The sequence below is a fragment of the Acipenser ruthenus genome, chromosome 55 (genome assembly GCF_902713425.1).
Source record: "Acipenser ruthenus chromosome 55, fAciRut3.2 maternal haplotype, whole genome shotgun sequence".
Lineage (NCBI taxonomy): Eukaryota > Metazoa > Chordata > Actinopteri > Acipenseriformes > Acipenseridae > Acipenser > Acipenser ruthenus.
The window spans coordinates 1,588,427-1,602,592 of NC_081243.1; the positions used below are offsets into that span (position 1 = coordinate 1,588,427).

At 39.9% G+C, this 14,166-nt stretch overlaps 2 protein-coding genes across 2 annotated transcripts; both read left to right on the forward strand.

Moving 5' to 3' along the window:
* Positions 1–1,493: 1,493 nt before the first annotated feature.
* On the forward strand, positions 1,494–6,161 carry LOC117401642 (NXPE family member 1-like). The gene is made up of 5 exons (XM_059017111.1): positions 1,494–2,263; positions 2,917–2,978; positions 3,630–3,848; positions 5,412–5,857; positions 6,036–6,161. The coding sequence occupies exons 1-5, from the start codon at positions 1,494–1,496 to the stop codon at positions 6,159–6,161; spliced, it is 1,623 nt and encodes a 540-aa protein (XP_058873094.1).
* A 3,579-nt stretch (positions 6,162–9,740) lies between these two features.
* LOC117401621 (3-beta-hydroxysteroid-Delta(8),Delta(7)-isomerase-like) lies at positions 9,741–13,814 on the forward strand. Its single transcript, XM_034002388.3, has 5 exons — positions 9,741–10,187; positions 11,062–11,352; positions 12,107–12,143; positions 12,915–13,045; positions 13,209–13,814. The coding sequence occupies exons 2-5, from the start codon at positions 11,064–11,066 to the stop codon at positions 13,433–13,435; spliced, it is 684 nt and encodes a 227-aa protein (XP_033858279.2). The 5' UTR covers positions 9,741–10,187; positions 11,062–11,063; the 3' UTR covers positions 13,436–13,814.
* Positions 13,815–14,166: the final 352 nt, after the last annotated feature.

Sequence of the window (14,166 nt, forward strand, 5' to 3'; positions counted from 1 at the left end):
GACGCAGCACGCCATTTAATTAAATACAAAAAATAAAATAAAAAGTTTCAACACAAAAACGCTGCTCACAGACGTCTTCACTGTCTATATATATATATATATATATATATATATATATATATATATATATATATATAATCATCACAACAGCACACAGCCAACAGCAGCACCGAGAGAAACAATCAAATTAGTTACAGCTCATGGGAGGGGCCACGTTCAGAAACACACTTGTAAACAGTCCCGTTTTATTATTTTCTATCGCCAGAAAGCAATGGGTTTTTGTCCCCTCTATCAGCTCTGGGAGGTGTTTGTCGGCTCTGTGACTTAAGCTCTGAGTTTGCTACTCGTCTGCAAACAAGCACAAAAAACAAAAGCACAGCACTCCGGCACTTTAGTGATTCAGCGTAAGGGGCTGTACTCCCGTAACTGCATCCCCTTTGTACTGCTAAACTCCTCCTCATGATCAGTGCAGCACCACGCTCTATCCAATCACGGCACACAACACAGCTGATCACAATAGAGTCATTCAGCAGCTTAGAGCTGCGCCCTTTCCCAAGATGGCTGACTTCCGGTTCCTACCATCGAGTCGGCCCATCCCCTTGAAGGCGTTCCATCAATCTTGCACAGCGTCCTAGTCGGGAGGTAGATTTGCAGCCCAGGTTCCTTCTCTCCCGTTCACAGTCAGTGACTAATTGGCTGTGTAATAAAATAATGTTTTCTCCTCTTCATTTTGTTGACCAAACCAACCACCATCCTCTATTTCAAAGAACCTGGTATTAAAAATTCTGATGTAAAGTTAAAATCTGTAATTACTATTGTGGCTGTGGACCCATCCACCTGACATAGTTGGCTACTAACCTCTTCTCTCATCTTCAGAGTACCGGACATGGTTGGAGCAGAAATCATCCTTAACATGAAATTTCCTCTCTCCTCCTTTCATTATAAAAATAAGAAAGTTGTATTTCTGTTTATCTTGGCTGGTGTCATCTTGATACACCTGCTGCAGGTAAGATTGTATTTTACTCTATCCAGTAAGTCAAAGCTTCCCCCTGCATATAGTGGAGGCGGTCGATCATACGTATGTCACATGTCATATTTCTCCATATATCCAGAGAACCACTTACGTAATTGCCACGAAACTTTGGTATTACAATTATTAAGCAGAGGTTATTGGAGTATCATATTCTGGTGATATATGGGGGTGTCTATTTTACATTCATCCATTTGTATGTCACATGTTTTTGCTGGCTTTTTAAAAAATAGTTTACTAATTTTGTTTAATCTTTATGGCCACATTTTATCTAAACTTTGAACAAAGTTTAGACACAGATAACACGTTGCTCTAAGCAACCTAGACCTCTGAAAGTGCCTGTTGTTTATGAATCTGTTGTATGAATGGGGTATGACTGGACTCCAGATTTAAAGTAAATAAAAACTTTCATATATTGCAGCTGTGGTTGGTCAAACTGTGTCTTTATATAGTCATCTTCCATATGACAAGAGTAGAATCCCCCATTGCAGCTCCAGTAGTGGAGAATGACTCATATATCATTTCAATCTTGCAGCCTGGCAAGTGGTTTGACAGACCACCCCTGTTACCTCCCAACCCAAGATTACATGATACAGCCAGAGCTATTAAAGCAGAAGTCAATGAAATATTGCAAGCGCTGAAAAGACACATACCTGCAGTAAATCAAACTCAATTGGAACTCACCAGCAGTGGCGCACACAGCCTGGTCACCTTAATGAACCCAAAGGAGAATTACTGTGTGGGAGAGATCGTCAGTGTCCGAGTGGAGATGAACGACTTCCGGGGCAAACCCAAGACATACGGAGGAGACTTCATTCTGGCTCGGATCCATTCTCCAGAGCTGAAAGCAGGAGCGGCCGGCGTGCTTGAGGATTTCAACAACGGGACCTACCGCGTCAACTTCACCTTGTTTTGGCCGGGCAGCGTGAAAGTTTCGGTGCTTCTGATACATTCAAGCGAAGTGCTCTCGACATTATGGCAAGCTAAAGAGTATTGCAATGATAAATTTATTTTCACAGGCACCTTTCGTAACAGCACGCTACAGGAGACATCTAGATGTGACATTCATCTGAGCACAAATGAAACTGTCTGCGAATTCAAAGACGAGAGGAACCAGGAGTCGTTTTTCTGTTTCAAACCTAAAACACTGCCGTGTGAGACCCTGCATTGCACAAGCTCGAATAACAGAAAACCATCCTGTCTGGCCGAAGCTGAGATTCAAATTCTGGAGAGGTTTGGTTTCTCTTTACTGTATATTCTGTATGTCTAATTTATATTACTAAATGAAAATGTGCATGGGGATGTAGATCTGCTCCCTTTCCCTGGTTGGCATACTTTTTTAGTTCCATTGGCTCTGCGTTATTTGTTCTGAAGCTGAGCGATAAGCATTTAACACGAAACTTGCAACGAGATTACAGGGGATAAGGAAGTGCATTTCTGTCTCGATGACGATTCTTCAGTTTGTCCATTAATTTGATGTATTTTGACTCCTCGAACAATGTTAATCAATGTTAAACAGTATAATGAAACTAATATAATGTCTGTACATAAGTGTGCACAATACCAATTGATGTGTTAGTAAGTTACTTTTATTGATACCAATATTGTAAAGTTACACACACATAGCTTGAACATTATCATTATACACAACAATGTAGCACCTATTTATAACAGAAATCAGATAGTGATCAGTTACCTTATTCAAGAAGAAGCCTTCAGGAACAGTGATGATCTTCCGTCAGGAGACTCACACTGGACAACCTGCAATTACAGGTACTCTCCATGCAAATACTGCAATATACATGGTCTCTGTGTGTTTTTATTCATGCCTCTTTAAAACATAAAACTATACAAATATAATGAAGAGGTTTTCTTTTCTTCTGAAGGTTTAAGGTTGGTGTGACAATCCAAAATGAGTTCCAAGACATTACAGTGGTTACCTGTAAAGGTAAGGTTACTTTGTGATTCATTATGTAAGTGATTTGAATTCCTAAATTAAAATAGCACGACTTGACACTGACATCAACAGCTATATGGTATGGGATGTAAACCACTGGGCTAATTAACTAAATACTTTTTGAAAAAACAGCAACATAAAGGATGCCTAAATGTTTGTTTGGTGAGTATTTTTTTACATGCAATTAATATGTTTTTGTTGTAACTTTTTTAAATAGGTCAATAAAACAAAACCTTGTTTTTTTTTTCTCACAAAACCCAGTAAGTCAATATGTATTATAAAATGTACAGTAAGTAGAACACAGGAATGAAATGTTCTTATGTTCTGAATAGAAAGGGGCAAAATGCAGCAAATTATAAAGAAATGTCAAGTGTTTACTTGCATGAGTAAAAAAGTAGCTTGAATACTCTTCCTTCATTATTATTATGAACGTGATACATAACAGAATTGTGTTGATCTTGACATGACATACCAGGGTGAAATATTGGGGTCGAGAGATGTGTCTTCTAATCTTGACATAACACATCTAATTTATGTTTTCCCTAACTTTAATGAGCCATGGTAGTTTTGGTCTTTTTTCAGAATCTAGAAACATTTTAATAATACTGTCAAGCTCTGTAAATATAATGTTTTCTGTTTTAGATCGTGTTCCACAAGCTGTTGGGAATTGTGAGATGGGAATGAGCTCTCCTACCCCCAGTGGATTTTTCCATTCAGGCAGGTGGAGTTCTTCCTATTGCAGAATGAGCAGCTTCCAAAGTGTGAGCGACATGAACCAGTGCCTTCAGGGGAAACAGGTTTACCTGCGGGGCGACTCTACAATGCGCCAGTGGATTGAATATTCCACATACAAACTAAACGGTAAGGATTTTGCTTTGACAAACTTGAATGACATAAATATCTTTAAGCAGATGCAGAGTTTTTAGCCAGAGAGGAAACCCTCACCACATTGTGACTGATAATAGACTGCAGTTCACTTCCATCGACAATGCAGCTTTTCTGAAAAATAGAGATTCAACACATTTGTTCATCAGTGTACTACCCGCAAGCAAATGGGGCTGTGGAGAGATTTAATAGAGTGATCAAGGAATTCATACTGAAAGTAGGCAAACCTTGGAAGCCAACTGTAACTGAATTCCTACACAATTAAAGAAAAGTACTTGGTCAAAACTAGGGATGCACCAAATCCAAGTTTTTATGATTTGGCCAAATCCCGAATCCATCTCAAAAGATTTGGCCGAATACCAAACCGAATACTGAATCCTACAAAAAAACTGAAGGAAACTATTGAATGAAAAGCAGACTGGCAGCTACTAACAAGGGACACGTACAATCTATAGTTTTGAGCCTTTTAGTTAATAGTATTTTTATTAATGAATGGAAATATATCCCTGAATAAGATTTTAGTTTGAAGCTTAGACAAGTTACCACTAGCCCCCTCCCCCCCACAAGAGAAATGTCAAAATACAGAACCATTTTCTTTACCTTTACAAGAAAGGAGAGCTGCATCTTTGCCATAACCCATCATTTTCTTTAATGACGTTTCAACCTGCGTCTAATGATCTGAGAGCTATGAGGAAAAAATTATCGTGAGTGACCTGAATCTCTCTGTGAAATAAAACCCACGTTGATTTAAATGCACCATGTGTGTAACACCTATCAAATAGGCTACAAAATAGTTTCAAAATTATTTTAATAAAACACAGCAGTTCCCAAATGGTTCAACATGTATTGGCACATTACAATGACGTAAAATGTCATTTACTAACGCATATTGTTCAACAACGTCTTGCACATCTGACTGTTGTAAAGTTACAAAAAAATATATATTTCTATGCACCGAGGTTTTTTTTTTTTTTAAATCTCTGTATGATCTCTAGAACACGTTTCACAGAGTGTAATTTAGGGAGTTGAGAGCTGCGACAGAGTTCATCAAATATGTTCTTGTTCTTGAATACCTGTTATTAAATACAACAGTTACGTTCAATACCAGATTCATGTCTTTTATTTAAAGAAGAACTGCACACATTGGAGGGATGTATTAAAATTGATGAGTGTCTGGCCGGATTTAGGATTCGGTTCAAATCCGAACCCTGCTCAAAAAGTAGGTATTTGGGCCGAATCTGAAACCGAATCCTGGATTCGGTGAGTCCCTAAAACTGACGGGTTTCATTTGTTGTTCTGTTATTGCTGCCTTTGCCATTCTGTTTGAATTCCTCCCCTAAACTGTGTGGTTGCTGACAGTGATGAATCTATTACAACACCAAAGTCTTTCTCTTGCTAGTTCTATACCACCCATTCGCTAGTTGAATCCTACATGTTTGTAACTGGTATGCAACCTCCATATCAAAGATAAATAAACGGAGGACAACTGTATGTTTTAGATAATTAAGTTAGCCATCAATCTCTTTTCTTCCTTCACAGACCTGAAGTACACAAGTAAAACAGAGCCCCAGGCACCCAAGCTAGCTATTGACAAGAGGAGAAACATAACCATATCCTGGAAGATGCACGGATTCCCTTGCGTTTCAAATGCTCCATGCTTCATCAGTGGTGGCATATATATTGTTCGAGAACTGGACAGACTCGCTGGAGGGGAGAACACTGTTGTAGTTATCTCAATTGGTCAGCACCTTCGTCCTTTCCCCTTGAAGCTCTATGTTACAAGAATGGTGAACATCAAGCATGCTGTCGCAAGACTTCTTCAGAGAAGCCCTTTAACCAGGGTGTTTGTTAAATCAGAGAACACCAGAGAACTCAACTCTTACATGATCCAAATGAACAACTGGCACGGTCACCTCCAAAACCTGGCTCTGAAGGAGGTGTTTAGGGGGGTGAAAGTGGGGTTCATAGACGCTTGGGACATGACTGTAGCTGCAAACATATTTGAAGTTCACCCGAATAGGAATATTGTTCATGATCAAATTGCTTTGTTGTTGTCCTACCTGTGTGGTCCAAATTCTTAGTGGAGAATGTCTGTGTAATTCGGTGCATTGATGTAACTTCATATTAGCATACACCTTGTAACACACCCTGTATACCACGCAGTATGGGCTAAACGGAGTGCCAGGTCACAACAAGGTGCCTCTGTATGAGATATCCAACGTGAAATACAATAGAATCCTGTTCTACAGGATGCACCAAATCCAGGATTCGGTTTCGGATTCAGCCTAAATACCTACCTTTTGGGCAGGGTTCTGATTCGGCCGAATACTTAAGATCTGAATCCTAAATCCTCCTAAACACACACCCATTTTAATATATTATTATTATTATTATTATTATTATTATTATTATTATTTATTTCTTAGCAGACACCCTTATCCAGGGCAACTTACAATTGTTACAAGATATCACATTATTTTTTACATACAATTACCCATTTATACATTTTTTTTTTTTTACTGGAGCAATCTAGGTAAAGTACCTTGCTCAAGGGTATAGCAGCTGTGTCCCCCCACCTGGGATTGAACCCACGACCCTCCGGTCAAGAGTCCAGAACCCTAACCACTACTCAACAATACATCCCTTCAATGTGTGCAGTTCTTCTTTAAATAAGACACGAATCCGGTATTGAACGTAACTGTTGTATTTAATAACAGGTATTCAAGAACAAGAACATGTTTGATGAACTCTGTCGCAGCTCTCAACTCCCTAAATTACTAATTTTTTCCTCATAGCTCTCAGATCAATTGAAACGGGTTGATCATCGGCCATCGACCCAAGGGAAGTTTTTAAATGCTTTTAGATTGTATTGCGGGGTGGGATTTTGTACTGTGAGGGGACCTTTTTAATTGCTTAGTTAATTACTGTAATTACTCATATTTAGAACTATTAACTATATAATTATTGTAATTTGCACTATTTAAAACTTATAGTTATATTGCACAATACATATACTGGTTCAATAGGCGTGACTTATCTATTGGCTACATGTTTTGAAGATGAATTTACGTTTTTATATTGAGTGATTTGATATTGTGTTGATTTGAAGGATTCACTTAATTTTTTGCTGTGTGTATTTTTAGATTTGGTAAATGTTTTGCTTTACTGTTTGCCGTGTGCACTCGTAGATCATGTTATGCATTTGTGTCATTAATTGTAGCTAATTGATTGCTATGCAGCCTTATTGATCTTGAATAGGTAACATGCCCTAATTTCTAATTAGGATTATTGTTGATTTGGTTTCTACTGATATTTGTATATGACGATTTTAAATGTTTCTTTTAAATAAGGGGTCCACACTACTCTTCGTAAATCCAGTTAGTACTCTACCCTACCTAGGAAAGGGTTTTTATTACAAAAAGCAGCACATGAATGAATAAATAAATAAATATTTGGTACACAGGGAGTGAGGCCAGTAGGGGTGATCTGCACTCTCCATCGCTGCGTAAATCAAACAGACAGCAGAGTTACAACTGAGACAAACACACACCTCAGGGATCGAAATGAGAATCCTATTGCATAGCAGTTTCACCCTTTCCAGGTTTTACTACGAGCTAGATTAGCCATGGAGTGTAGAGGTGTGGAGCAGCACTGTGGAGTAGTGGTTAGGGCTCTGGACTCTTGACCGGAGGGTCGTGGGTTCAATCCCAGGTGGGGGGGACACTGCTGCTGTACCCTTGAGCAAGGTACTTTACCTAGATTGATCTAGTAAAAACCCAACTGTATGTGAAAAAAAGTGATATCTTGTAACAATTGTAAGTCGCTCTGGATCAGGGCGTCTGCTAAGAAATGAATAATAATATTTTTTACTTCCAATTAAATGGTTGGTGTGTAGCTCCCGACATTTCATATATTCAGAAACCAGAATGAATCTACAGTAATGCCTGCAATAGTAATATTAACCTGATTTAATTTAACTATTATTATTATTATTATTATTATTATTATTATTATTATTATTATTATTATTATTATTATTATTATTATTTAACATTATTTCTTAGCAGACGCCCTTACCCAGGGCATCTTACAGTTGTCACAAAATATATTTCAATTGAAACTGAAATAATTTGTGACCTTTCATAAATAGGCTACCGTGTTCAGTTTTTAAACACCGTTCCTGTCTGAATGAAAAGTTAATTACTGTTCCTTCCTTGAAAGCAAGTTGCTCCTATGAGCTCCCTGCTGCTGTACTAGCCATCATAATGTTAGCCTAACAGCCTTCTATACAGCAGGCTATCAACAAAACTAAATTACAATAAAGCGAACCCCATGCACAGGGAGTTCAATCTGGACTGCTGCCCCTGGCATACTGGAAGATGACAGTCTCACCAGCCTTTTTCAGTAGAAGGACCACATATCTTGAGAATTGTTTCGGTGCCATGCAGTAAGGCATTCATGGAGCGAGTTTTCAGTTTAATGTCAAACCTTCGGACTGACGAAACGAATCGCCTGGGTGTTGAAGTGGTCAAAAGTGAGCTTTGCATGAATTCCATACCACATGTTTACATTCAAGTGTCTAGTTCAGCATATAGAATCGATGGAGTTTGGGAATAAAATTATCTCAATGAAGAGGGACACACGAAGCAGCTTGGAGCTTAACACAAGTGCATGAGGCCCTACATATCGACCATGCAAATTTAAATGACTTCTTGACAAGAATCACACAGAAGATTTGGCAGTACTTGGTTGATACCAATAACCTTCGTCCAAAGCAGAGGAGTTTCCAAAACTAGGTATGTTAGATTATTCTTTATTTAGCAGAAAAAAAAAAGTTGGCTTGTCATTACTTACAGGACATTTTCAAACTAAAATAAAACCAAAGTCGTAAAAATGGGAATTATTTCAACATTGCCCAAAATGGAGTTTAATAACTAAATTTTGGAAGGCTGGACGGCCCCTACGCGTTGCGTCACCTAATCCTAACCAATTGAAAACATATCCTGTCCCAGATTATACACCTAAATCCAGGGGCCCCCTGCAGGTTACACTGCTCAATCTCTCAATTCCTCTGTGAGTTTCCAGCCCTGCAGTTCTCCAAATCGCTTTTCTATCGGACCTGAGACATTCTACCCATGAATGAGTTGACCAGCGGAAGACTAGGGATCCGTTTATGAAAAAAGGTGACTTAACAGACACAGATATGGGGGTTCTGTGGTAACATAGCCTGAAATCATGGTGGTACATCGAGCAAAACGTTAACTGGGTAAAGTTTCCAGAGCCTCTAGTGCAAGGCGTTACTGTGTTAACGTTTCCCTTCTGAGACCAGTTTGCTGAATAAGACGTCAGCTTCAGCTTCGTACATTATCTGAGGCTGTCCAGACCACAGGACGAAACATCTAATTTAAAACACGGGTTCACAAAAATACAAGTTCCTTGCAACTGGCCAGCAATGTTGTAATCCTATGTCCTATCAATTAAAACTTCAAGTTGCCCGTGTTGGTCTTTTCTTATCAGCTCCAGACTTTGACAGCCGAAATAGGTCTTTCACCGTCGAATCCAATCACACCACAGTTTTCCCTTCGCTACCTTGACGACCAGGTATGATACGAGACGGCCAGCCAATCACTGGGATCGGACGGGCCTCGCGTCATCTCTCCGCTGTTCTCATTGGCCAGGCTGTAAAATAAACTAGCCTATCACAACTCAAAAGTGTTGCAGCGCTTGTTACACCATGTATGACGCCCCTTTTCCTTTTTACTGGTCAGTGGGGTTTAGGCTATATGGTGATTGGCTCCAATTTCTATCGATCACATCAGCTCGCTGTTTGATTGGGTGTGACGGTTGGGAAAGGGCGGGTATCTTCAGTATGGGCATTGCATTTAAATTAAGGTGCAGGGAGAGCGTACCCTGCGTGTTGTTGCTGAATTGGATACAATATTAATAACTAATAACTAATAACAACACTTTTAATTATAATTATTAGAGTCAGAAAGTGGATTTAACTAACGGGAATCTGTATGTATTTAGAACATTTGGGCGTTCAAATATAAATTGTTCATACGGAAGTAGATACTGACGACTGAACACGATATTTTTTTAAAAGCGATAGCCTGAACACAGGTTAATATTAACGGTGCAAACGTTTTATTTGCAAACAATTTATATACGTCTGCCTACAGTCGCATTAAAAGGAGTGTGTCAAACCCCAATTCAAACGTCATCTGCGACTCGACCCTCTGAAACACGAATTACAACATTGTTATAAACACCGCCGCCCCTGACAGAACAGAAGACGGTCTATACACGAAAGAGGTAAGATATCTCGGCTGTTTCAAATATATTTCACACAAATATTATAGTTAATTTCTTAGTATTTTAGTTAATAGGCACACTGATATCACGATACGATATGCAGGTTTCGATGCAAATAATGCGTCACCATACACGTGATGAGCTATTTTTATGATGCTTAATCTGATCAAATGATTAATTAATGACGGACTGTTTCGTTGGAAGACAAAAATAAAATCCATTACGGAGAGTATGCGTTCATACCAATTATAAGAAACAGACATCTTCGTTCAAGAAGCACAAGGTGAGCAACAATGAGCTAGCTGTGGTCCATGACGATACGTCAGGTACACCCCTAATGATAAACACACAGGTGCAGGATGAGAATAAGACTCCAATTGCACAGCAGTTTGATCCACTCCTAGTTTTACTATATGAGTTTAATAAGACACACCTGAGCTTGTTACCTATCATTATTAATTTTTTTCATTAATTTCTTAGCAGACGCCCTTATCCAGGGCGACTTACAATTGTTACAACAGATCACATTATTTTTACATAAAATTACATTATTTTTTACACATTATTTGTTACATACAATTACCCATTTATACAGTTGGGTTTTTACTGGAGCAATCTAGGTAAAGTACCTTGCTCAAGGGTACAGCAGCAGTGTCCCCCTCACCTGGGATTGAACCCACGACCCTCCGGTCAAGAGCCCAGAGCCCTAACCACTACTCCACACTGCTGCTCCACACCTGTACACTCCGTGGCTAATCTAGCTCGTAGTAAAACCTGGAAGGGGTGAAACTGCTATGCAATAGGATTCTTATTTCGATCCCTGAGGTGTGTGTTTGTCTCAGTTGTAACTCTGCTGTCTATTTGATTTACACAGCAATGGAAAGTGCAGATCACCCCTACTGGCCTCGCACCCTGTCTATCCCGGGGTACCGGCCCAATGACCGCAGCATGGCTGAGATCCTGACCTTCCTCTTCTCTGTGTCGGGGGCCCTGCTCCTGGGGACCTGGCTGCTGTCGGGCTGGGCTGGTCCGAGACTGGGCACGGGGCGCAGGCTGGCCCTCTGCTGGTTCTCGGTGTGTGGCTTCATCCACGGAGTCATCGAGGGCTGGTTCAGTCTCTTCCACCTTCAGATCCCTGCGGACCAGCACTTCCTCTCCCAGCTCTGTGAGTAAATCTCTACAGCTCCCCCTACTGGCCAGACACCCGGTGCACTCAAAGCAGACACTCAAATTCTCACATGCACTGCTGAGCTCCTGGGTGTAAAGAGGTTGCTGGCTTGGGGACTGGAGGACACCCACTGACCTTCAGTTCTCCTGAGCTGTTGTGGAGAATTGATGCGTTGATGGGCATTCCAAATTGGGAAGCAAATTTAATTTGGCGGGCTAAATTAAAAAAAAAAAAAAAAAGACAAAAAGGCATGACAGACAGTTTGCCTTAGATCGCTCTAAACACACTTAAGTCCCAGAGATCAATATCTATTATAGATAAATAGCAAGATGAATTCCGAATAAAAATGAGGCCATTCAGTCCGTTGTTTTTATCCGGTTCCCAGTAGCTGATTGATCTCAGCACGAAAACGTCACGTCTTTAAGAATCCCATTGTTTGGGTTGATTGTCTCCTATTTTATTATTAGTATTTATTTCTTAGCAGACGTCCTTATCCAGGGCGACTTACAATTGTTACAAGATATCACATTATTTTTACATACAATTACCCATTTAAACAGTTGGGTTTTTACTGGAGCAATCTAGGTAAAGTACCTTGCTCAAGGGTACAGCAGCTGTGTCCCCCACCTGGGATTGAACTCACAACCCTCCAGTCAAGAGTCCAGAGCCCTAACCACTATTCCATACTGCTACTCCGCTACTCTGGAGTAAGTGTATACAGGACTTCATGATTTTTTTTGTCTGTTTTCAGGGAAGGAGTATTCCAAGGGGGACAGCAGATATGTCATGTGAGTCAAACTTCTACTTCAGCAGCTTGCTGTAGGATCGTAAGAGTCTGTTGTAAAGATCTAGTTAAATAGACTGAAAATGAAGAAATGGTTGTGGGTCACTGTAGCGTTCGTTGGATGACTGATTTGGGATTGCACAGGCCAGGGTTGAGTCAATTTTATTTTCCCAATTCCTTCTTTAAAATTAATTTCCAATTCCCATAAGTATTTTTTATAATGTATTCTTCTTAGAGATACATGTATAAAAACGCTTTATTCCATGACCGGAGGGAGCTTACAATACTTCCTGAAAGTTGTGTTGAAAAATATTTATTTGGGCAAATTAGAAGACATTGTTTCACCTGAGTGATTGCAAAGACATAATACTTGTTTATTCTCAGGGTCTTTATAGCAATAATGGACACTACGCTTGATTATTTTTTTCAAAATAAATATTTATAAATAAAATCTTAAATTTAATCTTAAAGAGTTAATGACTCATTTCTGCTCAATAACACATGCTTTACTTGCATGGTGCTAGACTAAAGCTCTTACATTTGTGTTTTGTGAAATGTCAGGTTCTCCAGGTGACCAAGTGCAACGCTATCTGCAAACAAAGATTTATTTAACCTAGTGTAGCACATAGACCTACTGTATATAGTGCATATATGTGCATCGTGTGGGACGTTTATCTTACGATTTGTCAAGTCACGTTAAAACACTGTAGAAGACCTAATAACAGACTAACACTGATCTCTCTCTCGTTCGTTCGTTCTTTCTTTCTCTCCGCAGAGCTGATAACTTCACAGTGTGCATGGAGACGATCACAGCCTGGGCGTGGGGTCCTCTCAGTGTGTGGACTGTCTACGCCTTCCTCCAACACAAACACTATCGCTTCGTGCTGCAGCTCATCGTATCGCTGGGTAAGAGGGGATGATGGAGGAGGGTCGGTGCATCACGCTCTAGACAAGGACTGAACTGGAGTCAGAGTGCCAGTTCCAACAGAGTGGGGACAGGGTCAGCTCTATGGGGACGTGCTGTATTATACTAACCAGTCTCTTCCCCTTCACCCTCTCTCTCTCTCAGGTCAGCTCTATGGGGACGTGCTGTATTTCTACACTGAGTATCGGGAGGGTTTCTCTCACAGTGAGAAGGGACACCCCCTGTATTTCTGGTTCTACTTCGTCTTCATGAACGCTCTCTGGATTGTGATCCCAGCTCTGCTCATAGTGGACGCCTGGCGCCACCTAGCAGCAGCGCAGAGCCATGCGGACAAGTCCAAAGGACCACGACAGAGGAACCACATCGATTAGAGACACGAGAACAACAGAACACCCGCAGTCACTCTGGGAATGTCATTGACATTTTAACTAGGCTCACAAAACACCATACTTCTACCTTTTAGAGTGACACATTTATTCCACTGTTCTGTATTGAAACGTTATGAAACCGGGTTGCAGGGGCGGTGCTACTCGGTGCGATCGTTTTTGATTTTGCTTTTTGAGGGTGGAGGTAGCCAAGCTGAGGAGAATCGCAGCAAGCCAAACGGGTGTCAGTCATACCTGACGCTTTCCTATTGTTGAGTTTGGATAGCTCTGCCGCCCTCAATCACTACATGTCATTTCTCTAAAACAAAAGGTGTGTGATATGTTACGGTATTCTGGGAACCCCTGAAGAAAAAGCATGCATATATATATATATATATATATATATATATATATATATATATATATATATATATATATATATATATATATATATATATATATATAAAAATATATAATTACTCACACACACAGTTGATCCTGTATAAAAGTCTCCTCTCGTGAACACTTCGGAGATGAAGAAGACAAGAAGATCTTATACCAAATAAGTGGGTCAACTGTACATACTAACTTACAATGAATCATGTGTTTTAACCAAAACTGCAATACTTCCAGCTATGGCCAAAAGTTTTGCATCACCCAATGCAATTAACTAATTGTGCTTCAAAAATAATGAATAATGTTACGTTAACTTGTTGAGTCACGTACTGCTTCGTAGT

Bases quoted from the DNA above. Each gene is read 5' to 3' on its own strand.
- LOC117401621 (XM_034002388.3), top strand. From the start codon at position 11,064: ATGGAAAGTGCAGATCACCCCTACTGGCCTCGCACCCTGTCTATCCCG. The intron at 12,144-12,914 runs GTGAGTCAAACT...TTCTCTCCGCAG, and splicing joins GGGGACAGCAGATATGTCAT to AGCTGATAACTTCACAGTGT. The intron at 13,046-13,208 runs GTAAGAGGGGAT...TCTCTCTCTCAG, and splicing joins GCAGCTCATCGTATCGCTGG to GTCAGCTCTATGGGGACGTG.
- LOC117401642 (XM_059017111.1), top strand. From the start codon at position 1,494: ATGACAAGAGTAGAATCCCCCATTGCAGCTCCAGTAGTGGAGAATGAC. The intron at 2,979-3,629 runs GTAAGGTTACTT...TTTCTGTTTTAG, and splicing joins TACAGTGGTTACCTGTAAAG to ATCGTGTTCCACAAGCTGTT. The intron at 3,849-5,411 runs GTAAGGATTTTG...CTTCCTTCACAG, and splicing joins TTCCACATACAAACTAAACG to ACCTGAAGTACACAAGTAAA.